The 25,778-nt window shown below is 39.0% G+C and overlaps 2 protein-coding genes and 1 long non-coding RNA gene across 13 annotated transcripts; 2 read left to right on the top strand and 1 right to left on the bottom strand.

Moving 5' to 3' along the window:
- Positions 1-2,041: 2,041 nt before the first annotated feature.
- On the top strand, positions 2,042-4,497 carry LOC133725300 (uncharacterized). Of its 10 annotated transcripts, none has more exons than XR_009854344.1 (6): positions 2,042-2,457; positions 2,662-2,702; positions 2,795-2,856; positions 3,499-3,632; positions 3,967-4,116; positions 4,211-4,497. XR_009854344.1 is itself a non-coding variant. In XM_062152506.1 (6 exons), the coding sequence occupies exons 1-5, from the start codon at positions 2,426-2,428 to the stop codon at positions 4,099-4,101; spliced, it is 324 nt and encodes a 107-aa protein (XP_062008490.1). In that variant the 5' UTR covers positions 2,042-2,425; the 3' UTR covers positions 4,102-4,116; positions 4,211-4,497. The 10 variants fall into 10 exon arrangements, 1 of the variants encoding a protein (XP_062008490.1); XR_009854346.1 differs by having other exon boundaries at positions 2,662-2,705; positions 4,055-4,116; XR_009854343.1 differs by having other exon boundaries at positions 2,662-2,705.
- Positions 4,498-15,906: 11,409 nt separating this feature from the next.
- Positions 15,907-17,437, top strand: LOC133729988 (uncharacterized). The gene is made up of 3 exons (XM_062157615.1): positions 15,907-16,308; positions 16,367-16,508; positions 16,629-17,437. The coding sequence occupies exons 1-3, from the start codon at positions 15,907-15,909 to the stop codon at positions 17,435-17,437; spliced, it is 1,353 nt and encodes a 450-aa protein (XP_062013599.1).
- A 217-nt stretch (positions 17,438-17,654) lies between these two features.
- Positions 17,655-22,719, bottom strand: LOC133740195 (uncharacterized). Of its 2 annotated transcripts, XR_009861071.1 has the most exons (8): positions 22,339-22,719; positions 22,034-22,251; positions 21,123-21,387; positions 19,015-19,064; positions 18,875-18,913; positions 18,714-18,797; positions 18,404-18,569; positions 17,655-18,093 (listed from the first exon to the last, which is right to left on the bottom strand). It is a non-coding gene; the product is annotated as an uncharacterized LOC133740195 (long non-coding RNA). The 2 variants fall into 2 exon arrangements; XR_009861070.1 differs by lacking the exon at positions 18,714-18,797.
- Between the last annotated feature and the right edge of the window lie 3,059 nt (positions 22,720-25,778).

The raw sequence follows: 25,778 nt of genomic DNA, 5'->3' as shown, positions 1-25,778 counted from the left end.
TTAATAGGGTTTGTATATATATCCCTTATACTTAGTGACGAATACACATTGAAATTATTCACTCTCAATTTTCCCCTTCCTTTCAAGTATTCAAGGCAATTGTCGATATCAATAACTCTTTACTAGGAAAACGTGGGAAAATTAAAATAGTGCACTACATATAGACTTCAGAACCATTGTTCAGGACTCTCCAGCCAACTGGCTAAGTATATAATTGTTTCTTCATTAGGAAGGATGCCTTAATTATGATTCCATTTTGCTCATACACTCATGGCCGATAGCTTCAACCATGCATTTAGACCTGTAAATGGACCGGATTTGGATTGGATCGACCTAAATCCAAATCCGTTTACTTAAAACAAAATTCGATCCAAACCCGCTCCGTTAACCCGGCGGATCATTGATAGCTCGATCCAAATCCGTATCCGCCGGATTAACGGATACCCGATCCGCTAATCCGACCCGTTTATAATTTCAAATATTTTAAAATTTTAAATAGTAATATTAAATTTATATCATGATACCTCATAAGATATTAATAACATATTAAAACAACATGAAAAGTATCACCAAAAGTAGAATTACATTATCAAAATTCTTAATACTTCTTGGAATCTTGGGTGATGGACTGTCCCTTAGATTTCTGCAAAAAATTTGTACTAGAAATTCTTCATATTTTATATTTTATATTTTTAAATAATAATAATATATTAATAAAAAATAATATTTTATTATTACAAAAACGGGCCGGATCATTAACGGATCGGATCGACCTAAATCCGTATTTGATCCGTTAAATAAACGGGTTAACGGATTCGGATCATTAACGGATCAACGGATCAAAATTTTTGATCCAAACCCGTCCAATAGCCACGGATCTGGAGCGGGTCCGGATCAAAATCCGGTCCATTTACAGGTCTACATGCATTGTTGGTTCTATTCACAGATGCACTGTAGATCTTTTCTTTTTGTTTTTCTTTTTCGGAATTGAGTGTCGAAACCGAATAAAGCTAGGAGGCTCAAACTCAATTGCATTCGTGAATCACACCATGCATGTGTGTACACACACACACATACATACATATATATATATATATATATATATATATATATATATATGCACTGAATTTCCAAACCGCAAAATCTTATACATGCAGGTTGGTTCACCTGGTTAGCATGGGAAGCACTATGGTTAGCTTACCGTAACTTATGTCAGGGTTTGGTACGTTAAGTAATCAAGCTAAAGCCTTAAGTTTCCACTTAATTCCTTTAAGAATAGGCATGCACCATTTTACTTGACTTAAGCATCTTATTAGCCGCAAAAGAATTCATTAGATCATTTCATGGCATCGAGCCATCGACAATGATTATGATATTTGCTATATGACATGTACATTGATTATTTGCAGAAGCGTAGCCTCTAAAATTGGCAAAAACTGACGTATTTGATAAGCAAGATTGATCTTAAGCTTCTTGGTGAAATTCAGTCAATTAAGTGCTTCCCAAGCAAAGCCCAATCATATATGTTCTGATGAGAAACTGAAAATACAAGGACAGAATATGATTTTCTGGAAAACGGGGATTGCAGTGCACTGATCAATCCTTACTGGGCAGCAGAAACCAAAATAACAAACTAAACACCAGATTTTGGTTACGCAGTGAAAACCTCAAGTATGAGATTAAAAACACTGTGGGGCTCTTACTCTTGAGAACCCAAAATAAAGATCATCATATTGAAAAGGATATGTTCTTTTACAAACTTTGAATAGCACTAGCTCGGCTATAAGATTCACACAAAATCTAATACAAAATTTGTCTTCCTTCTAGAACTCCTTCAATTCACTACAAGAAAACTGATCATTCACGACGCTGAATTTACGGCGTGCATTAAATGCATGCCGTAAATGATACTCATTCACGGCGTGCATTGAATGTGCACCGTGAAACTTGCATTTTTAAATAATAAAGTAAAGCGTACAGTGAAAGCATGCCGTGTTTGTTATTGTGCAAATGTTTATAACGACGCGTTTGGAGTATTGCCGTCTTTGTGTAATCAAAACAGCTACGAAATTTGGCCAAAATTAAAGTTAAATCTCCTTCTCAGTCCATCCCTCACTCTTATCTTTCTCTCTCCGTCGAAAGCTTCGAGAAATCTCAAACCATTACCAGCTCCTCCGCCAAAATCAAGTCACTCTCTGTCTCCGAGATCGCACCCCCTCAGCTCTCCAACCTCTCAATTGTCAAATCCGCCTCCACCTTCTCCTTCGCCTCCGCCTTCACCAGTGAGCCATCGGAGGCGGAGCTCCATAAGTTCGGTGTCTCCGACGATATCAGAGCCTTTGTCAAGGGACTCACTTCCGAATTTTTTGATTCGGTTCTTCAAATGCGCACCGTTTCGATCGAATAGTCGACTCTCTAATCCTTGATGCTCTGCACTTCGCTCCTCGCAGCTCATCGGTCAGTAATCTAGGGTTTTCAATTTGAATTTTTCGTTTTGAATTTTTGAATTTGATCCCAACGATCATTCAATTCAATCCAATCCATATGTATACGTTATTTGCTCGATTTGGATTTGTATATCAGTTTGATCTGATTCTTGTTAATTAGAGTAGATGGCGTAGGATTTGATTAAATTTGCGATCACCAGGGATATTAAAACAGTGATCAAGAGTTTGTCTGTGATGGCAAAGACGACTCTTCCAGTGGTACATACATACACTCTCTCTCTGTTTCTCTAACCAACTCTCAATTTTAGTGAAATTTTGACTTACTGGGTGGGTGTTGTTATTTGCAGGTGAGGAAAACACAGAGACCCAGCAAAGCTTCGTAGAGAGGAAGCATCAGTTTCCTGGAATGGTAAATATCTATTATTTTTTTGTCAGGTCAACACCCAGAAACGTAATTTTGACTTTCATAGGTCCATTTGTAAACTTGTATTGATATTTATAATGTTAGAGTTGATCTTTCCCTATTGAAAGTTTTGAGCTTGAATGATGGAATGTGTGAGCTTCCACTTTAAATTTCTATGGCTGGTGACAAGCAAATGCTTTTCATGAGCTGTTTTAGGAGTAATATAGGACATTTGAGCTTTGGTAGTGACAGAATGTGGAAGCTGTGCAATGAAATTTGCAAATTTGTGAAGAGTTTACATGTTCTATTCCTGTTTAGAAACAAACTTTAACTTCATACTTATCTGGTGTTTAATGGAGGAATCAAATATATAGACGAGCATGTATGTATTCAACTATATTTAATTGGATACTTAGTGATGCATTTACTTACATAGTAGCAGCAGCTCTTCTACAAGAGTTATTTTGACCTTTTCCCCCTGGGTTTTTTTCGTTCTTCCTGAGTATTTCTTAGAAGGTTGTGGCACTTAAAATTCTGTATTTGATTTCTATTTTTCAGTGTATTTCGCCTGGTCATTGTTATTCCTTGGCCTCTAGAGTTTGAATCTCAAATTATTGAAATAAATATGTGAATCTTGGCTTGTTCCAGGAGTTGATCGTTCGAGAATTTTCATTTCATCAGCTGAATGCCAATTTCCTCTGGCCGGGGACATTTGCATTTGCAGAATGGTTAATTCAAAACAGGCCATTGATTGAGGGACGACATTGTATTGAACTGGCCAGGTATTTCTCAAAGCTTTGACATCCATTTGTTAGTGGAATCATCCACTCCTGGCCAGGCATAGACAATAATACTTGAATGCATTATTTTTTTCTCTTGCTTTGACCTCGGGGCTCCCAAGTAATAATCGCATTATGTTAATACTATCTTTTTAAATATATGGTATACCTTCCTTTTGTTGTTTGTAAGATGAAGTTTTGTTTACCTGCCGGTAGTTCGACTGATTTCTCAGGAAAACCTTTGCAAAGATGTATGGAATGTCTTCTCATGAACCCTAGATACAGAGTGTAACATTACTGTTTTCTATTTTCTACTTCTTTGTTTGTGATGGCGTAGATGGCCCCTGTGTTCGCAAATTCAATCAAGGTACAAGAGTTTCTATACTTCATTTATGAGTTAACTGATGGTCTTGTATACAGTTCAGATCTTAATTATAGAAGATTAGATGACTGCAAAATTGGAGCTCCATAATCTTTTAAAGGAGAGGTAACTATAGTGTAGATTTTTACCCATTAGTTCAGGGTTAAACTGAAATAGTAAATTTTGTAGCTCTTTATTAATGTCATTCAATATTGTCCAGCTCCAACTTCAATGGGGAAACAAGAGGCATCCGTAAGTGTTGAATTTATCATGAAGATCCAAGTAAAGCTGTTCTTTTAAGACACAAGATGTATTTGAAGTGGAATGTGGCAATGTGCAGTGAACGGTTGAGGCAATCCACCCCAATGGCTTTACACTACCACTTTAGGTTCATTTTATTTGTATTGGTTTTGCTATAAGCTTCATTTGTTATTGCTTCCACAACATTTGTTTGTATACTGCTCAATTTTTTATACAAGTGAATGTTCTCTTATGAAATTGCAACAACGACAGATTTGTTATTCTTTTTATTTATAGTGTTTCTAGAATTCTGGTGACATTGGAACAACAGAGAATATTTTTTTTTTATTTAAAAAAAAATTGAATTTACGGCGTGCAAAGCATGCCTTAAACCAAAATTTACGGCATGCTTTTGCGTCGTTTACGGCGTGCATACCAAATTTTACGGCGTGCTTTTGGGTCATTTACGGCGTGCATTTTGCACGCCGTAAAAAGATAAAAAATTTCATTTTTTACGACGCGGTCTATAAGGGTGCATTTTTGCCCGGATTTTCACGTCGTAAATTGTCATTTACGGCGTGTTTTGCACGTCGTAAATGGCTTGTTTTCCTATAGTGCTTGAACGATCTTCAAATCTTGTTCTTATTTCTTCATAGTCTCCCTACTGATCTCGAGAGAGTATTATGCATATGAAACTATGATCACAAACACTTATACATGGACCAAGTGTTTTGACTCTTTGTGAAGACACAAACTCAAACAAACATGCAAGACTCAAACCAAAAATTCTTGATATATGAAGTGCACTTTTGCCGAGTATATTCCTGCAATATATATTCAACCAGCGGCAACCACTCAAACAAACCAGAAACAACCCTAATTAGACTTCTATTAGGAAAGAGCTTTTATTCCAAGATATCCACAAAATCCTAAAAACCCTAGGGAATCAATTACACAATTTCATAAACAGAAAAATATCTTTAAATAAAGAAAGTTAAATCTCAAAGATATTTTCCCGTTTTGTATGGAATGCCAACACACCAAGTTAATCAAAACTTGTACCTACAGAAACTAGCTAGGCTCAATAATTGGAGGGTTATTTCAGCCCCAATCTTACGTACGTTGGATCCCCTAGCTAGGTTTGCATTTCAGATACAATAAGTCATAGATATCCTTGAAGGAGGGTGGTCTTGGAGTTCGTAATATTATGGCTCTTAATAAGGCTTTCCTCCTAAAAAATTTTTGGGATTTCTTAACTAAGTCTACACCAGCGGCTGCTTTTTTTTCTGCTCGGTTTCTTCAACGTTCAGGTCAGCCATGTTCTTACTATAAAAAATCATCTATTTGGCCTGGCATGCGACCCTTGTTTATGGATATTTTCTACAACTCTAAATGGTTAGTGGGCAATGGTCGATCAATTGATTTTTGGCATGGTAATTGGCTTAATGGTTCAGTTGTTGATAGATTGGGTATTGTGCATCCGCTTGGCAAATTATTATGTGCCAAAGTTTCTGATTTCATCAGAGATGGCTCTTGGTATTGCTCTACAAATTTGATTGCTGATCTTTCTGCACTTTGGTCAGAAATTTCAGCTGTTAGACTTCCTTATTCAGACATGGAGGATAAGCTGGTGTGGTTGGATTCTTCTGATGGGAGTTTATCTTTATCTATAGCCTATGAGTTCAAGAGGAGTAAACAGGCAATTGTTCTTTGGGATAGATGGGTTTGGCGTCAATGCTTTCGTCCTCGAAACTCTGTTACTCTATGGAAATTTCTTCATGGTAAGCTTTTAACAGATGATCTCTTACTTCAGCGAGGCTTTTCTTTTGCTTCTATGTGCTCTCTCTGTCATGCATCTGCTGAGACTGCCCACCACCTTTTTTTTGAGTGCTCTTTCTCTATGAAGGTATGGTCTGCAGTTTTATCTTGGTTTAAAGTCAGTATTCATTTCCTGGATATATATGATTTCTTCTCTTACCCACTGCAACATGGTTTTGGTACTCAATTGCAATTGCTATGGTGGGGAATGATGGGAGCTGGCTTCTACTCTCTTTGGGAGGCTAGAAATTCTATCCGTTTTGATGAGCGTCGCTTAACTACTGATTATTTGATTCGCTCTATCAAGCAGCAAATTCGAGAGGTTGATTCTTGGGGTTTAGGAATTATGCGTAACTCAGTAGATGAGCTTTGTATTTTCAGTGCTCTTAGAATCAGCGGTAGAGCCTCAAGATCACATCAAATTCGTGAGGTAAATTGGCATGCTCCTTGTGCTTTTCAATTAAAGGTTAATACAGATGGTGCTGCTCGTGGGACGCCTGGACTCGCGGGCTATGGAGGTATTTTTCGTGATCACTTGGGTAATTGTATGGGTTGTTTTGCTGGTTCCTTGGGTATTGCTACTGCCCTAGAAGCAGAGCTTCAAGCCATTATTCATGCAGTTTCAATAGCATCAGGAAAAGGATGGACTTCTCTCTGGATTGAGTGTGATTCAGCGGTAGCAATTCACTTTCTTGCCATTATTCATGCAGTTTCAATAGTATACGTGAATTCCATTCAGTCACTTGAGCGAGAACAAGATAAGAAGTTGACTGAAATCATTAGATCGGTAACACACTAACACTACAAGGCAGCAACATGTCAATATTTGTTCCTTTGAACACATCTCGTGTTAACTAGCCAATAATAATTATCTAATCTTTTTTTCGCCTCCGACCTGCTCTCATTCATGCATGGTTACTCAAAAATCAAAGTGGAAGAAAATTCAAAGATCTTAATTGACAGCATCAACAATGTTTGATTTGCAACCCCATGGCGCATCAAACTTCTTGTTCAGGATATCAATTGTAAACTTCTTGTTCAGGATATCAATTGTATGGTAAACCAATTCCAAGATATTGAGTTCAAATATGTATGGAGAGAAGCAAATTTTTTGGCTGATGCACTAGCATATTTGGGACATTCAATTGGCATTGCAAGCTGGAATCTTGCGCTTCCTTTGACTGCTTCTAATGCTTTTAACTTTGATTTTCATGGTTTAGGTTGCATAAGGGGTTTTTCTTTGTAGTCTTTATTTTATTCAATCAAAAAAATTATCTAATCTTTTTTTAACTATCCACTTATATGTCTTACAACTGTAACTAAACGAACAAGAAAATGAAAGATAACTGGATAATTTTTTTTTTTTGGCCAAAGAAGAAATATTTATTGAATGAAAAAGAGAACAACTAGGGGGGACAAGAAATTAATCAAACTTAATTGAGCTTGTAGACGACGACGTATGGGGCTCTGGCGAAACCCAAACCCTAGCCCCCAGCCATGGCGGCCGGTATCGGTCTCCCTTCTACGTCATCTATGGATGACACTCAGAAGCCGATCTTGTGCGGCGACCACTCAACCTAGCCCTAGGTTGGCCATCATCTCTGGCCGGAAGGAAATAGGGGATGTGAGGGATTTGGATCGGTGCTCCAGTCCGATCAGACTCAATGGTGATTGGGTGGACGAGTGGCCGTGGCGGATCAGGCCGAGACGAGGCCGGCTCAAGGCTAGGTTATACGCAGTCGGGATTGACCGGCGATTACAGGCTGGAGGCCAAGGGATGAGAGGTCCTGTGTGGCGAACGTGCGACCTCTGGACCCGGATCAAAGCGGTCACATTCAGGTTGATGGCGGCGAGGGCGTTTGCATACCTACCCGTGGATGTGGCGGAGATCGCAGTTGTGCACCGTGCAGCGATCCAGAATCTGGAGCATGCAGAGCACGCCGGTGGGGTGTCTGACTCGATGATGGTGGTTACATCTGATGCCCGGGTTGGCAGAGAAGTGGTCATGACGGCGTCTGGCTTACTCGGCAGAGGAGCAGCAAGTGGGGTGCCCAGAACATTTTGGGGGCCCAAAAGGTTGTGGTGGCCCAAATCAATTTTAAGGCTACAATCAGATGGGCTGGGAGTGTTTTTCTGTTGGAATGGGGCTCTTTGGCGGACCCTGCGATTTGGCCCTGTTTCTTCAGGGTTTCGTATTTGGGATCCTGGAGGAGCATTACCCTGCAGCTAGAGGCTCGAGAAAATGGCAAAGGAAAGCTTTAGGTTTTCCTGGTCTTCTTGCCTACTACTAGAAAGTTGGTCTTCTATTACTTTCATCTTAGTTTTCTCTAGTTGTACACCAATTGAGGTCTCTAGGCGACTAGGCCTACTTTTCAAAGAGAGGTTAGTAGTGAGGATTGATTTTTTTTGTAGTCAGGCTCAATAAGTGAGCGTATGTGTTAACAGTGAGGGTCACCTGTCCTTTGCTCGGTAGCTTGTGTCATTTATGAGTTTGGTATGAGACAGCATCTGATGTACGTGCCTTCTGGCCATGAATAAATTAATGATCCTTGTCAATGTGCTCCTCACCCATTGGATCAGCAACACCTACTTCAACATCTTTTGGCTTAGTAGCCACAGTTTGCTCTAGAATTAATAGCAAAACTGATTTCCCAAATCAAGAGCCGGCGGGCTCCGTCCAATAACATTTGAAATTGAAGCAACAGTACTTGTTGGAATGTTCCCAAGCACATCATTAATTCCTTTTAACAACACCCTATATTCTTGGCGAACAATCATCTAGTGATTCCTTCTACTAGTCTCATTAGAATGAGAACTAACTGGACATGCTTCCATGTTTTGTAAGAAGCCTGGTGGGGAATACTCATTTGATTTGCCGCACCAATGCTGTGCAGAAATCGAACTGGACTCTTTGGTGCCTTCTCTTGACGACTTGGAGAGATTTGCTCGCTCTCATTCATATTTTCTCGGGTTCTGGAGAAGTGGAGAACAAACTCAATCTGGGTTGTGCTTGTGCCTTGCGACTCCTAACCATTTTCAAGCAACAAGACTATTATTGTGAGTAGTCAGCTGTTTGTCTTCGCTTTAGGCCCTGTTTCACCTCCGTTGTATTTCTCTTGTGCAGCCATGCTTCTTGGCTTGTCACCTGCCTTTGTGGCTTTCTCAATATGAGATTCATCAAGTTAAATTAAAGGGGGTGAAATTTGCACACCCTCTTTTACAATCTACACACCCTTTGCATTTTTTTAATATTTCTTATCAATTCACAATATTTTTCTTTCAAAACTACCCTTCTCTCTCCCTCCCCCCCCTCCCTCTCTCCCTCCCCCCCCCCCTCCCTCTCTCCATCCGCAGAACCCATTCTCTCTCTCTCTCTCTCCATCCACAGAACCCCATTTGTGCAATCAAAGAAGCAAATGACTGCAACCACCATATTTCTCCTTCCTTCCCAATTTGAGAGACCAACCCAGATAAAAGAAAAAAGGGAGGATGATGACATATGGAGCCTCAGCTTCAAGGCCTTCAAAGCCTCTCTGCTTCAACATTGAACCGGCCATTGTCAAGAGCAATGGTCTTAATAGCACTAGCGCTTCTAGTATCATCGATTGCAGCACAACAACAAGGAGGAGGCGCGTCGGTCTGGTTAGAGCCTCGTCGCCTACAAGACCCACAAGACCCACCTTGTCCAGCAATTGGGATTTTCATTTCGCCGCTACTACTACTACTTCAGTTCCACGCGTCCCCAGATTCAAAGAGCTCGATACCACCAACATGCTCCTCCGTCAGAGAATCATCTTCTTGGGTTCTCATGTTTCATTTTCATTTGAATTATTGAAATGGGTTTTGGAAAATCTTGTGAATTTTTGTACTCTCGTGTTTGTTGGAAGCTGAATTGAATTGTTAGAAGATGGAATTTATGGGTTTTGTTTCATTGAGTTTTGATGATTTGCTTCTTTGATTGCACAAATGGGGTTCTGTGGATGGAGAGAAAGAGAGAGAGAGGAGAGAGAGAGAGAGAGAGAGAGGAGAGAATGGGTTCTGCAGATGGAGAGGGGGGGGGGGAGAGGAGGGTAGTTTTGGAAGGAAAATATTGTGAATTGATAAGAAATATTAAAAAAAAATGCAAAGAGTGTGTAGATTGTAAAAGGGGGTGTGCAAATTTCAGCCCCTAAATTAATTAATGAAAAGTTGTTGTCCATTAAATAACCAATTACTTTTGTCATTAGCCTTTGAGACATGCATGATCAATATGACTTCATTATTAAGGGAAGAGATCAATCTTGGACGTCACTACATGAAGCGGTGGATTTTGTCTCCACTATGCATTTTGTGTGATCTAATAACAAACAAGGACTACCAACCCCAGATTGATTGGAACGGAAAATTCAATACCGTTTGACTTTTCAAGCTGGTGTCACATACCACAACAAATAGAGAACTTGAATTTTTGTCCTCTATGGAGGTGTGATTAACCAAGGACCCGTGGCTCTGTTTAACATTTGTTGGAGCAATTTTGCGTTCACAGCAGTGTCATTTTGCAGGGAGCGTTTAGCATTAGAATTTGGCTATTCATGAACAACCAATTCTATGCACTGAGTCATGCATGAGCAACACCATTTCAAGGGAGCTTTGAGCATCGAGACGAGGCCGTTCATGAAAAACCGTATTGTTTCGATGCGTTAAGCATTGGAGAGCACCTAGGAGCCGCAAGCAACACCATTTCAAGGGAGCTTTGAGCATCGAAACGAGGCCATTCGTGAACAACCGTATTGTTTCGATCGTTAAGCATTAGAGAGCAGTAACGTCATTTCGACGGATTTGGGAAGCTAGACTCAATAATTGTGGTCGTTCATGAACGGCCTATTAGAGTCTTGGAGGGCTATAGGACATGCGGCGAGGTAGTCATTGTCTTCCAGAGTAATCGAAGGAACTTGTGTCACAGGGAGGCAGACTTCTTTCTTCTGTCATGAGCATCATCTAGGAAATCTCATATAAAAAAATAACCATGGATGCAGCCGTATACCTGCAGCTTTTCTTTTTCCTTCTCTGGTAGAACTTTGACCTCTCTTCTCTATCTCTTCTCTCTTGCTTTGCTGCGTCTTTTCTCCTGCTCTGTATTTCTGTATTTCTTTTCTTTCTGCTCTCCTCTATGTACTTTTCTGCTCTCCCCCTTCTTTGTTGCGTACACTCTCCTTTTTATAGGCAATTGAGAGGGAGTTGGTTTTTTGATCAGATGAGCTTGCATTTAAATTTGAACACGGACTTTCAAGTTTCAATCTAAGTTGACCCAATCTTCATGTGCAGTTAAAGCTCTTATCTCCTTTGACCGACTCATGAATCCTCTGTTTTGATTGCATATAAATTTGAATACTGGTTGATAAGCTCACAAGTTCAAAATGATTTATAGTTAAAGCCAATCTCCATTTCTTGTTGGCTTGCTGTTTGTATTCCTTTTGAGATAAGCATAGAGACCGATTAACCAATCACATCAAGAGGTGTAATTTAGTTTTGGCCTTCCTCCATATTTATCTCCTTTTGGTTTGAACCCTTTTGATCAATCAATTACATGAAATTGATTTGCTGATCTAGTGGCCAAATGAACTTACATATTTGTTGCTTTGGGCTCCAACTTTCATCGAACTAGACTTTTGAAGTTTTTTTTTTTTTTTTTTTTTTTTTTGTCTCAACAGGCACAAATGTCTAATTATGGACATGGGAACAGGAATCTCTTAAAGATCCACACCATAACAGGACACCAAAGATTTTACCAAGTTAAAGACCAAAAACACAACATAAATCCAGTGTTAAGTGTTAACAAATGACTGCATGGTGCAAGATGTGATAGCAAACAAACAATAGCCGCAACATAAAAAAAAAATCATGACAGAATCGAAATTTTATTTGAAATAGACTATTCATATGTGGGTTTTTACCATCTTGCACTGGTGGTTTTCATACTAAAGTAGACTATTATCTACCTACCAATTAAGAACATCTAGAATTTTCGGCTTTCCATCTGATATAACCTGTAATCTAGTAGCAGCTGGCTCCAGTCCAGAATCTGATTCACATTTTTCAGTTCAACACCTTAAGTTTCTCAACCGAAAAACAAATCCAACAGTTCATCACAACAACTAATCAAATATTTCATCACAATACTGAGTCCATTTGCTGATCAATTTCTTGACCACTAATTTTCCTAATCAATTTCATAACTAACATGTTCGATTCTTATAACTTGGTTCATCGAATCAGCATCACAATCAAAAATACTAATTTCAGAAGCAGTGTCATCTCAACCATGCCTAATTGTAAGTAATAAACAGCTAACATCATAAAGCCTATAATTCAATAACTCATCGAGTACAGTTCATTAGAAATTCACAATTGCCTATCTAAGTTTCACCAAAAAAAACTCTAAACTTTAACAAAACTAAGCTCCATAGTTCCAATGCAATAAGCTTATTGTAGAAACTAAGCTAACAATTCTGATAAACTAAGCAGCACGAATCAAAACAACCGGGGAAGATAAACTCACCGAGCGACACTCATCAAAATCAGCGACGCAGCTAGCAGCGACGAGAAGCTCGCCGAGAGCGGAGAAGGTCGTGCAAGGACCGGTGAGAGATCCAACTGGAGGATCCAAATTCCAGCGACCTCCGTCAAGACCGTGCTCAAATTCCAGCGGCGTTCGATTTCAACATAGGGATCTCCTATCTCGACAAGTACGTCAAGAGACGAAGAGGCGTCGTACGACGCCCGATCAACCTGAACGATCTGGAGCGATCCGATTACCGGCAAGTCAGCACCACTTCAAGAACTCGTACACCGATCCCAAAGACACGTCGTTCTTCGCCATTCACACTCTCTCGAGGTCGATCTGTGTCTCTTGTGGAGAAGGAGAAGAAGATAGAGAGAGAGAGAGTTGGCTTTAAGGACAGAATGGTAATCAAAAAAATTAAAAACTGATCTTTTTTAATATTACTTTATTATTCATAAGGATTAAATTAATATTACTAATAATTTTTTGCGTTAATTACATACTAGCCTTTCTGCACGCGTGCGTAGAATTGTTTTTATCTACTATATTACTTGCTCCAAATTAATACATGGTTATTTTAATTTATTTTCTCAATAGATACTAAAGAACTTTTATTGTGGGATGAAAATAAAACCCTAGCTAAGGCACCGCCGTCTCCTGTGCGTTGCCACCTAAAGCCGTCGTACTGCGCCGGAACCAACCCTACCAAAGATGCTTCAGGGCAACATTGTGGTATGGAACTGTCGGGGAATTGTTAACACTGAAACTCAGTGAGCCCTCATAGATATCGTCCTTGCCAAGAAACCTACGTTAATCTTCTTGTCTGAAACCCTATCACAAAAGCATACCATTGATTCCATTACACGTCAAATTGGCTTCAAGGAGAGTTTCTGTGTCTCTCATGAGGAGAACTCCCAGGGTCTCGCTATTTTTTGGACAGATGACACTCATGTTCACGTTCGTAGCCACTCCTCAAATCATATTGATGTGGAGGTCGGTAAACCAGGAACTGCTCTTTGGCGTTTTACTGGTATCTATGGAGTGGCTGCCCGCGGAGGCAGGGATCGAACATGGCAGTTGATTGAAACCCAAGCAGCACAAACCTGTTTCTTGCCATGGTTGATGGCGGCGGACTTTAACGAAGCGTTGGTTCGCAAAGACAAATCTGGAGGAGTCCCTAGGGCTTTGGCAGCTATGACTAAATTCAGAAGAACCATGATGAGTTGTGGTTTTAGTGACATGGGCTTCGTTGGAAGTCGCTTTACTTGGTCGAATAGGTATACAAAGGAACGACTGGATCGAGGTTTTCAAACGAGCCAATGGCGCCATCGATTCCCATATAGCAGAGTTATTACTCTTAGCCCTTCGGAATCGGATCATTGTCCCTTACTCATCGAGGCTTATCAGGAACCACAGATTCGTCGAAAACGAAAAAGGCTTTTTCGGTTTGAAGAAGGATGGTTTGGGAATGAGGAATGCCTGAATATTATCCAACAAGAGTGGGCTTTGCCGACTACGGGAAATGCCCTCCAGCAGATTGACTGTAAAACGAAAGCATTGGGGCAACGACTGAAGGCCTGGCATCGCACTGAGTTTAACAAGCAACAAATAGATCTAAGAGCAATATAGGAGAAGTTACAGGACCTAATGCGTCAACCGTATTCAGTTCAGTTGTATGAAGAGCAAAGACAATTGCATGTCCAACACAGCAGGCTTTTATCCCTCCAAGAGAAGTATTGGAGACAGAGATCTAGGGCGTTGTGGTTAAAGGAGGGAGACCGGAACACTGCTTACTTTCATAGGAAGGCAAGTAATCGTAGAAGTCGAAACACAATCAGAGGGCTGCTTGATGAGACTGGTATCTGGCAGACTGAATCTCATGAGGTCCAAAGGCTGCTAATGATGTACTTTCAGAATATCTTTTCAGCTGAGCCTATCCATACTGCAGCTCTTGAAACTGTCGTGGCTGCTGTGCCATGTCGTGTCACAGATGAAATGAATGATGCTCTGATGGCTCCATATACGAATGAGGAAATTAAAAAAGATCTTTTCCAGATGCACCCATCCAAAAGTCCGGGACCTGACGGTATGTCTCCGTTTTTTTATCAAAAGTATTGGGATATTGTCGGACATGATGTTTGTTTGGCAGTTAGAAACTTGCTTGCTGAAGGGGATATGTGGCCGGACTCGAACCATACATATTTATGCCTGATACAGAAAATTAAAGATCCAAAAGAAGCAGCACATTTTCTGAGATTATCTCCAAAGTAGCTTGCACCAATCGCTTTATGCAATGTCATTTGCAGAATTAGCTCCAAAGTAGTGGCTAATAGATTAAAAATCTGGCTTCCTGAGATTATCTCTCCCTTGCAGAGCGCATATGTCCCAGGTAGACTAATCTCAGATAATACTTTAGTGGCAAATGAAACAGCACACTTCATGCACAAGTTAAGGCATCAAGAAGCGGGTTTCTTCTCCTTGAAGTTAGACATTTCTAAAGCTTATGACAGGCTTGACTGGTCTTTCATTTATGTCATTCTCTCAAAGTTGGGTTTTGCACCTCAATGGGTTCAGATTATTCTGAAGTGTATAACTTCTATGGCCTATTCTATTCTCCTTCAAGGTGAGCCTTCTTCTCAAATCACCCCCACAAGAGGCATTAGGCAAGGGGATCCTTTATCACCTTATATATTTATATTATGCAGTGAAGGACTGTCAGCTTTAATCTCACAGGCTGTGCAACAACAAATCATTAAGGGTCTCACCATGTGCCCTCAAGCCCCTACTTTGCACCACCTTTTTTTTGCGGATGATAGTATACTATTTGGTTCTGCTACAAATGATGAATGTACACAATACAAACTGATTCTTGATACTTATGAACAGGCCTCCGGACAGAAAGTTAATTTTCAGAAAAGTAGTGTGGTGTTTAGCAATAATGTCAAGGAAGACAGGCAGCAAGAGTTGGCTACTATTCTTGGAGTTCAATGTGTCAAAGAGCATGACAAGTACCTGGGTTTGCCTATGAAAGTGGGAAGATCGAAATCTGCTATTTTTGCTTACATTAAGGAAAATTGACAAAGAAGTTGGTGAATTGGAAAGCAAAGATCCTGAGTGCTGCAGGAAAAGAGGTTCTCATCAAAGCAGTGGCTCAGACAATGCCTCTGTACGCAATGAATTGCTACCTTTTACCGAAAACTCTTTGTGATGAAGTTCATCAATTATGTGCTTCCTTCTTTTGGGGGGACACGGATGACAAGAAAAAAATCCATTGGAGAAGTTGGGAGAAATTATGCCTCACTAAGCTTGAGGGGGGCATGGGGTTCAAAAACATATATGCCTATAATCTTGCCATGCTTGGTAAGCAAGGATGGAGATTGTTTTCTAATCCTCACTCTCTGATTGCACAGTTGTATAAAGCCAGGTATCATCCAACATGTTCTTTTTGGGAAGCTGAATTGGGAGACTCTCCATCATTCTCTTGGCGAAGCATTCTCAGTGGGAGACCGGTGCTAAAGGCTGGGGTACAATGGTACATTGGCAATGGAACTAACGTTAATATTTGGAAGGACAAGTGGATTCCGAACTGCCATCAGTTTTTGATTCAGAAACCTCCAGGTTGTATTTTTGAACTTGTCTCGGATTTGATTGATCCCACTTCAAGACAGTGGATCCCTGCTGCAGTTCACACGGCCTTCTCACCTGAAGTTGCTCAAAAGGTACTTTGCATTCCTCTGAGTCGTAGGAATCTTTGTGATAAACCATGTTGGTGTCCAGAAAAAAAAGGCTTTTACTCAGTTAAAACTGCTTATTGGATTGCTAGAGCTAGCCAAGGTACTAGAGCATGTTCTCGCCTCTACTTCTCGTGGTGATCCGTATAAGGCATTATGGAAAACAATTTGGAATGCCAAAGTGCCAGGTAAGGTCCAAATTTGTGGGTGGAGAGCCTGTTCAAACCTCCTTCCTACAAGAGCCAAACTTTGCACGAAGGGATATGATGGGGAACTCCATTGTCTGTTATGTTCCTCTGTTTATGAAGATACTTCCCATATTTTCTGCCATTTCCCTACTGCTTCTGCTATACTAAATGCGCCTCCTTTCAACTTGAGAAGAAGCATGCTGCCTAATATTGAGTTTAAGGAGTGGATGCTTGAACAAGCACTGCATCTCACGAAGGAGAGCTTTGCTAAACTGTTAATGATTCTGTGGGCCTTATGGCAAAACAGAAATAATATGCTGTGGAACAATGTTCAGAAACCTGCAAATGTGTTAGTCCTCAGCTCTTTTGCTTGGTTAGAAGACTTTACTAAGGCTCACAAGACTGACAAGCTTAGTCACCCAAAGCAGAAGAAGACTTGGACACCGGCTGCTGCAGGGCAATGGAAGCTGAATGTGGATGGTAGTTTTCTTCCTAGCAGTCTGCATGGGAGTGTGGGAGGTGTGTTGCGAGACGAGGCAGGAAACTTTAAAGCTGCCTTTGCCACCCCTATACCAAATGTGGCTGCTGCGAAACAAGTGGAACTCTATGCGATAAAAGAAGGACTGAAGTGGGTGTCAACACTTCAGATCAGTAATGTTGTGGTGGAAACAGATTGTTTGGAAGCTGTCTTGAGTATTGGCGAACAGCAATATACTCAGGTTCTTGATGAAGCCATTCTAGATGATATTCGACAAGTCCTCCAGCAAAGAACTGATGTTGTAGTACAACACACTCCTAGAGTTTGTAATCGAGTTGCTCACTGTCTAGCAAACTCAGCATATGAAGCGAATCATGCTTTGGTTTGGCTCACACAACCTCCCGATTTCATTCTGGAGCTACTTACTGATGATTGTAAACATTTGGGATGATTTATCCCTTTGAATGAAGTACCTTTGGCTAAAAAAAAAAAAGAACTTTTATTGTTGTAGGATCAACTGCAAGTATAAAATTGAAGCTTATTTTGTCAAATATCGTAATGTTTCGCAGCTTATTCACATGGAAACAACAACTTTTTTTTTTTCATTTACCTATTTTGTTAATAAACCACTTTTTTTTTAAAGCAATAAACCACTTATAAGATAGTACAATATGATTGTAATGTGACTTCTCCAATGGCTTTGTCCAACTCAAAATGACAACCAAAATTCCTTGTATGTTAAATACAAACTAATGTTCAATAATAATAGAGAATATCAGCAAGGGAGATTGCCGGTTGCCCCTTGTATCTACTGTAGTTCAAACCTTGATGGTTGTTCATCATTCAGCATTATTGGGCAAAAGCATGGAATATGCAATTGCAAATGCCAAATATGGAACACGAATTGTCATTCCTATATGCCACGCAATTTTCCTCTTCAATCAGGTCCCCTCTCATGAGTACTTCAAATATGGAACTACCTCAAGAGAATCTGTAACATTATTGGAGCTGAGATCAAACATTTCTGAGTTGTTGAACATTTGACTTTCACCTACGTATTGACATATAACCATCCAAACTTTGAACTGTCACTTTCCTGATCCAAGCCTGTTAGAAAAAAGGATTGGAATTCAAACAAAAAGTTAAAATGAGCTGGCATTGAGAAAGAAAAGAATATGAAATTAATATCTACTATTAGAATATAGTAGATAACCATGTACGAAAAGGCCTAACAGAGGTCATCAATGCAACAACATAAACCAAGAGAAGTGAGACATGATTAGAGAGCAAAATACAAACAAAAAGCAAAAAATTCAAAGCAAGTAAACCAAAGAAAATAAATAGCAAAACTACTTTCAATTGATTTACGACCGCTGCAGAAGGGTCTGAGACCAAACAAAATGGAAAAAGAACTAACCAGCAAGTGACCTTGAAGGGTACCACCCCCAAAACGAAAAGAGGTCATAGACTATTTAACACTATCTGAAGAGGCATCATGACCCATGGCAGCAACTCCTTGACAGAAACAATGAACTTCAACCGAGGTCTTTGGATCAAGCAAAGCCCAATTTATTCCAAAATGCCTGCACAACCAAACTCAGTCGTAAGTCGTAACTCATAACATTATAGTCATCCCTCTCATCTCTTCAGTCTTCACATCTAAAGAAGCATTAACCTTCTCTGAAAGAAATAGATAGAAGTACTAACAACCAATTTGTTGTACGTACCTTTTAGTGTGAAGCTGTTGCTGTGGGATTTGAAGGATATGAGTAACTAATAACCAATTTGTTCTACCTTTTACATGAATACAACTTTACGAAAATGGAAAAACTTTAGAGAAACAATATTCATTGGCAGACAAAACAACAATTCCAGTTTGTGTCATCACCTGGTTTGAACCCCTTATATAAATCTGCAAGCTGCACAACTGCATAAAAAATAAAAAATAAAAAAAGGAGTTAACCTTCAATTGCAGAAATCAAACTAGCTTTAATCTGCAATCTGCACAACTGCATAAGCATGCGTTACCTTTGTATTTCTCAAGTATTCCTGTTTCTGTTTTGGTCATGACCCCTCCCCTGCAAACAGAAACGATGAAAATCATGAAAATAAATCCATTACTTCCTCTCATTCATAGCAAACAATTGCATACTAAACCAAATAGTGGAAAGTAAAATCTCAATCAAAGAGTGGGTCAGGATTTGTTCAGAAATTGAAATCAATTGGAAAAAGAAACTACAACGTTCAATTTAATATGCAGAAACCTCCCAGGTCTGTTTCCTTGTTCAATTTCCCAATTGCTCCTGTTTTCATCAGCGGCCTCCAATCGCTTTTTGTAGGAAACCGCAATGGAATGGGCAGTTAAAATTGAACGTGGGTGAAGACGCCTACTCCGGTTTAGTTTCTGCTCTCCCACGTTTTCACGTACATCATTTTGCTTTTCCTTGTTGTAGTTTACCGTATTAATCCTTGTAGATATTGTTTCCTTCTGTCTATTTTCTCTCTGACATGGGCATTTTCGAGAGTTTAAATTTTAGTGAAGCTTTTGACATCAAATCAAACGCTTCCATTTCTAATAGTAAAGATAAGTGCATCTTTGAATGTTTTTTTAGCCATAAGGCCACCAACTAGTTTTTTCTCTCATAAAACCATTAGATTAAAAAGGGTGTTATATTTTGGATATAAAAACCAACATATTTACATAAATGTCACTAGAGTAAAAAGTCAATAATCATTCTCTCTCTCCTCTCCGACTAGGTCTCTGATCAACTTCGGCGGTCTCCGGCCAACTCCGGCGGATTTCCGACCCACTTCTGGCGACCACAAAAGCTACTATCACTAACACTAAAAAATACTGTGGCTAGCAACAAGAGCTACTCTGGTTTGAGATTTCCGGCAACCTCCAGCGAGGTCACGAAAAACTGCTCTCACCAGCAACAAAAGCTACTGTTACTAACAAAAGCTACGCTCCTCAAAATCAAAAGCTACTGTCACCAACACCAAAAATTACTGTCACTAGCAACAAAAACTACTGTCACTAGCAATGAAAGCTACTCAGGTTTGAAATTTCCGGCAACCTCCGACGAGGTCACGAAAAACTACTCTCATCATCAACAAAAGCGACACTCCTCAAAATTAAAAGTTACTATCATCAACACACCAAAAGTTACTGTCACTAGCAACAAAAGCTACTCTAATGAGATTTCCAGCAACCTCCGGCAATGTCACAAAAAGCTACTCTTACCAGCAACAAAAGTTACTATCACCAACAAAAGCTACGGTCTTCAAAACCAAAAGCTACTGTCACCAACACCAAAAACTACTTCTACCAACAACAAATGCTACTGTCACCAAGACCAGAAAACTTCTCTCACCAGTAACAAAAGTTGCTCTCACCATCACCAAAAGCTACTCTCATTAACACAAAAAGCTATAAACAAGCAGAACAAAAACTACTACCACACAGAACAAAAGCTACTCCTAGATACCGAGAAAGCTATTCTCAGAGACTAACAAACCTATAGAAATGTAAAGTATACAACAAAAAGTAAAATGCTACTGCAATCGAGAAAAAAAAAATCATATTCAATGATGCAAAAGGTATGCAGGGTTCAACAATGATATAAATCATATAATTATGTAAAAAGCTACTTCCACAGTTGTAAAAAGCCAATACTATAGTTGTGAAAATCTATTACAATAGTTGTGTATAAAGCTACATCTATAAAAATAACTAAAATATGATATTCGTTGTGGTCGGACTCTATTATGGATTTCTGACCACATTCTCCATTTATTACGATACATGTATTATCATAACGGGGGGTTGAACAAAAACGAGTGGTTACTTATTCCTATTTTGACTATTGTATTGGGAATCACAAGCATTTCGTCGCTTACTACGCCCTTCCTAATAAGATCCAAAAAGTTTATAGATCCCAGGGGGTCAAAGAGTCCGTCATCCTGAAATTAGGATTCATTTTGGAACGCATGTATGCCTAATCTATGCAGAGTAGGCGCCCTATACGAAGTACTCTTCAATTTATGAATTGATTCAAAATCAAAATTGAAAAATGAAATAAATTTTTACTTTCAATAGTTACAACAATTCCGATTTCAATCAATTAAAATTATACCTCGGTGAATGACGAGGAACCTTTTTCTGTCAATGTTGTAATGCTAATGTCATTTTTGATTTTTCAGATGGCATCCGTTGTAGTTTCTTGTTGTCAAGCTCTACCACACTACACTAACCATAGGCATTATTTTGCCACCTTCAACACCAGACTTCATTTCAACATTTCTTGGTTGGCCGGATGATCTCTTGGTCAATGGAGGCTTCACTATCCAAATTCACATGATTTTCGTAATCTACTACTGCAAATGAAAAGGGGAATAATTCTGCAAGAACAAAAATACAACAAAACATTAGTATTTGAAATGCAAACAAAAAATAGTAGTGTGCTGCTGCACCGCAAACTTGGCACTATTTATCAACTAGATAATAATAAACAAGCAACCTAAAAGCTACTGACATATGTACGGAAAGTTACTATGACACATGTATAAAGCTACAATACCAGTAATAAAAAACTACTGACATAAATATTGATCGTCTATAATATGCAAATAACAATTGATCACAAATCCACATTGTCTACAATATGCAAATGATAGCATTGTTTCCTAATGGGCCATTGTCTACAACAATTCAGTAAAATGACATTGCAAAACTTTCACAAATTGCATAAATGTCACTAACGTTGTTAATCAATAAACAACAAATTAAGAGCTTTTTTTTTTTTTGGTCAATGTACAAATTAAGAGCTAGAAAGTGTTAAAAAGGGACAAAAGAGACGGTGACTCCATACTCAATTAAATATTGCAATAGAGGACAATGATTCTATTAGGCAATTCAACTATATGAGGTGCTGACAACCTGAGATGTTACACGAATTCACATGCATATTAAGAAGCCAAATTCCATATGGGTTGCACATACAGTATAATCACAATATCATATATTAAAAATCGGCATTCTCTTGACCTGCCAAACTTCGGGAATTTCACCCTTTTGAAGAAAAAACTTGGTTGTCATGATGTAATTCTATTGTCCCCGCACGCCTCATTTTGTAACTTCTCCACCAGCGCAAAGCAACGTTCCTCAATTATGCAATTAATTGACTAGGGGTGAGTCTTAGATTTTCCCATCACATAATCGTATACCAGTTCAGTTCCATCCGAAGAGAGCCGAATCAAATGCAGCTAGTCAATTCCAATTCCATTAGATCCATATCCAAATTAGAATCTCTGAATTCATTCAAAACCTTATGCAAGAAACCAAGAACGAACCTCATTTTCTTCTCTAAGACTGAGAATGCCGGGGAAGGTGAGGTGGTTAGTGTGTGGTCTCCTCGGGCCCGGCGAAGTCGTCGGTGGTGATCCAGAACACCTCGGTCACAGTAAAACCCTCAGAATTGACGAAGACGATCTCAACGCCTCATCGAACCGTCTATTTGACTAGGACGAGGTCATCGTTGAGTGCTACGAGTACAGCTCGTACTCGAACTTCTGTGGCGGGCTTCCGACGGTCTTGTACTGCCGGAGCTGAGCAAGATGGTGTCGGAGGAAGGGTTTGCTGTAGTTGGAGGACAAGTGGTTCATCGGAGGACGAAGAAGAAGAGAGATGGCTTCCTCGGGAGGGAGAGAGAGAGAGAGAGAGAGATTAATTTGATATCAAATGCTTATTTCTTAGGTAAAAGGGCAAATTCGTCAGGAATGGAAAAATTAGATGATGTAAGTAGCCTTATGAAGACAAAAAAAGTTGTGTGGCCTTATGGCTAATTAAAGTTTGGAAAATGATTTGCGGCCTCAATGAGGCCTAAGATTTGTTGCCTCAATTTTAGGTGTCATGCCTTATCATCTGTACACATCACCTATTTGTCAAATCATGCCATGTAATTCTTGAGAAAAATATCATCTTATCCTTCTAAAATCTAATGACTCTAAATTATTTTGGTTTCTTCTAAAAAGAAACAAATTTTGGCTTTCTTTCATTTTTTTTCTTTTCATTACACTCATGTTAGATTTAAACAACAATTTTTTTTTTCTTTAATCAAGAATAGAAAAAATTTCATGTAATTCAGTCAATAGACTTGCATGTACATTTGATTAATAGATTTGCAGAACACATGTATATGAATTCAACATTTATTGGGTTCCTACAAATTTTGAAAATATAATGTGAAAAATGCATATTCATATGATTGTATATATTCTTTTGTTCATTGTTTTCTCCTTATGTAGCTAGGGTTTAAACGTTAGATCTGAATTTATTATTTTTTGTTTGTTTTTCTCTTATATTTAGATGGTAGATGTTAATTAATGGCTGCTAATTAACATGGAATTTTTTCTTTCCTCTTAATTTAGACATGAATATTTCCCAAATTCGATTTATTAATGCTATTTTTTTTTTATGAAATTAATCAATATTTGGAAAGAAAAGTTAACGTCTAGCTATGTCTTGACACATAATTCAATATATTAATGCCATTTGGAAAGAAAAATTAAAGGAAAATACTTAATTAAATGAAGAAAAATATTGGTCAAAGAATCCGTAGATATATCTCTTAAATTAATACATAATTAATAGCTGATATTTTTTTCGTCACCTAATTAAATTAATTAATGTAATTGATTCACCCCCTAACATCTAAAAGGAAATGTAAAAGGGTAAATTTGGTGTTGCAATAGTATGATGTGAAAAGATATATTATGTGGAATTGAAAATAAAATTTGTATTTACTTACATGGCATAACACCTAGGATTTGAGGCCACAAATCTTAGGCCTTATTGAGGCCCCATATCATTGCCCTTAAAGTTTCAAAATGACACTTGTGAGTAATTTTCTATAATTCATTATGGACCTTTTTATCAAGTGGGAAACTAGGTAACTTTTTTATCTTCTTTTTTTTTTCGAAAAGGAAAAGTTTATTGAATTAGCGATAGAAATCGCCTAAAGGGGCATCCCAATAGGAAGCATACAAAGGCAAAACCTGATTTGATCCAAGAGCTAAGATAGCACAAATCAGAAGGTGTACTACACCAACAATTTGTCCATTTACAATAAAACCCTGCTCTGAAACACTTGTAGAAAAACTGGCAAAAACTGAAGGTAAAACCCCAGCCTCCTCAAGATAATTATTAACAATAGGACCATTGTTTATATTAATTGTCATTTCTATTTTGCATGTTTGTTCCGAACCCGCCAGTTAAAGGAAAAGTAATATAAGCATTATGGTCTTGTGCAACTATGGCAAACCGCAACATGTAATCAGGTGTCCTATCATTTAACGTCAAGGTTATAACTAGGGAGTATGAAATGGTTTGTCATTAATTCTATTCTACTGTCTCTTGTTTATTCTACCATCGGGTATCTAATGTCTATCGTATGAAGCTATCATTCCCTTCATATCTTAGTGACAATTTTTGGGTTGTTGAATATCTTCATATGTGCATATATGTATATAGACAACTAACCAATTACAATTATTTTTTATTGCTAATTACCGGTTTGTGATTGATGACCATGTGAAAGCCTTGCTTAACTTGTTATATTTCCCAAGTATAATACATATTTGTCTGTATTCTATCATGATCTTTCGTACCCACCAGAACTGATTCTATGGTACTAGTTGAGTAGCAGATATCTTTATCCCCGTCAACATTGTTACTAAATTTTCGTGCATAATATTGGTCACTTGGAAAAATCCTTATCAGTTGCATGATAATAATAATATTTCACTGTAATCTATATATTGCATAATAGTTTGTACACTGTAGGCATATGTTTCTTGCATGCCAGCATATTTTGTGTTTAATGGCAATTAGTTCCGTCAAATATCAGTTTAGCTATTTCTTGTTTTAATTTGTTTTGGCAATCAACACATATTACCTTGAGCAATGACGGTAAAGAAACGTTTTACTATTGAGGTATGTACATCTTAAATATGAGATATTGTTTGAATTATACGAGTTATTATTTCATTGCAATTATGTACATGGTAGTAATCCTTACGACAAAGTAAAAGACGATGGAAGAACAAAATTTGATCACAGAACAAAGGTTTACTTTATTATAGGCTCCTCCGAGAAGAGATTCCAGTTGAAACCCTAGCCTAGGGTTTCTTGCAGATCGGCGGCGTTTGACCGTGGGCACAGGTTTAGATCGAACGAAGCAAGCACCTCTTCAGTGCGTGGAGCGAGATCGAGGTGTCTAGGGTGGCAGCTTTCGCCGGTGAAGATAGCAAGTGAGTTGGCAGTTTCGTCAGTGACTGGGCCATCTGTGCAGCAAAGGTTTTTTGGCGGCGAGGGCTTGAGAATAGCGACAGAGTTGGGATTTTCTCCGGGTTCTGGGTAAGTTGCTTGCTTCTGACTGGTGCAGGTGTTCGGAGGTGCAGGCCGGAAGGGTCGGGTCGGTGGAGAGGAGTACGACGCATTGGGTCTCTGCGTTTTCTGCCGACTTGGATGGGACTTGTCTGGCGGTCTTGGCTGTGGGCAGATCCGAAACTGGGCAGCGCATGATGCTGTGGAAGGGAAGCCCGCTGGAAGTCTGGCCGGTGGCGGCAGCATGGCAGGAGACGGCCTATGTTCCTGCTAGGGTAGTTTGTGTGTGGGTTTGGGCCTTTGGGCCTAGACTCACATATGGACTACTTGGGCCTAATTCATGGGTTTTTAAGGAGGGTGTCTTGCCACCCTCATTACTCACTTAGTGATGGGAGTGGGTCTGGCC

The sequence above is a fragment of the Rosa rugosa genome, chromosome 1 (assembly GCF_958449725.1).
Source record: "Rosa rugosa chromosome 1, drRosRugo1.1, whole genome shotgun sequence".
Lineage (NCBI taxonomy): Eukaryota > Viridiplantae > Streptophyta > Magnoliopsida > Rosales > Rosaceae > Rosa > Rosa rugosa.
Note: the sequence above shows the minus strand (reverse complement) of the source record. Positions and strands in the feature narration are given on the sequence as shown.

What these genes read in the sequence shown, in the direction of transcription:
- LOC133725300 (XM_062152506.1), top strand. Translation starts at nt 2,426, where the DNA reads ATGCTCTGCACTTCGCTCCTCGCAGCTCATCG. An exon ending in CAAAGACGACTCTTCCAGTG is followed by an intron (nt 2,706 to 2,794) that starts GTACATACATAC and finishes TGTTATTTGCAG; the next exon opens with GTGAGGAAAACACAGAGACC. An exon ending in AGCATCAGTTTCCTGGAATG is followed by an intron (nt 2,857 to 3,498) that starts GTAAATATCTAT and finishes GGCTTGTTCCAG; the next exon opens with GAGTTGATCGTTCGAGAATT.
- LOC133729988 (XM_062157615.1), top strand. Translation starts at nt 15,907, where the DNA reads ATGGGGTTCAAAAACATATATGCCTATAATCTTGCCATGCTTGGTAAG. An exon ending in CACCTGAAGTTGCTCAAAAG is followed by an intron (nt 16,309 to 16,366) that starts GTACTTTGCATT and finishes GTTGGTGTCCAG; the next exon opens with AAAAAAAAGGCTTTTACTCA. An exon ending in TTGGAATGCCAAAGTGCCAG is followed by an intron (nt 16,509 to 16,628) that starts GTAAGGTCCAAA and finishes CTGTTTATGAAG; the next exon opens with ATACTTCCCATATTTTCTGC.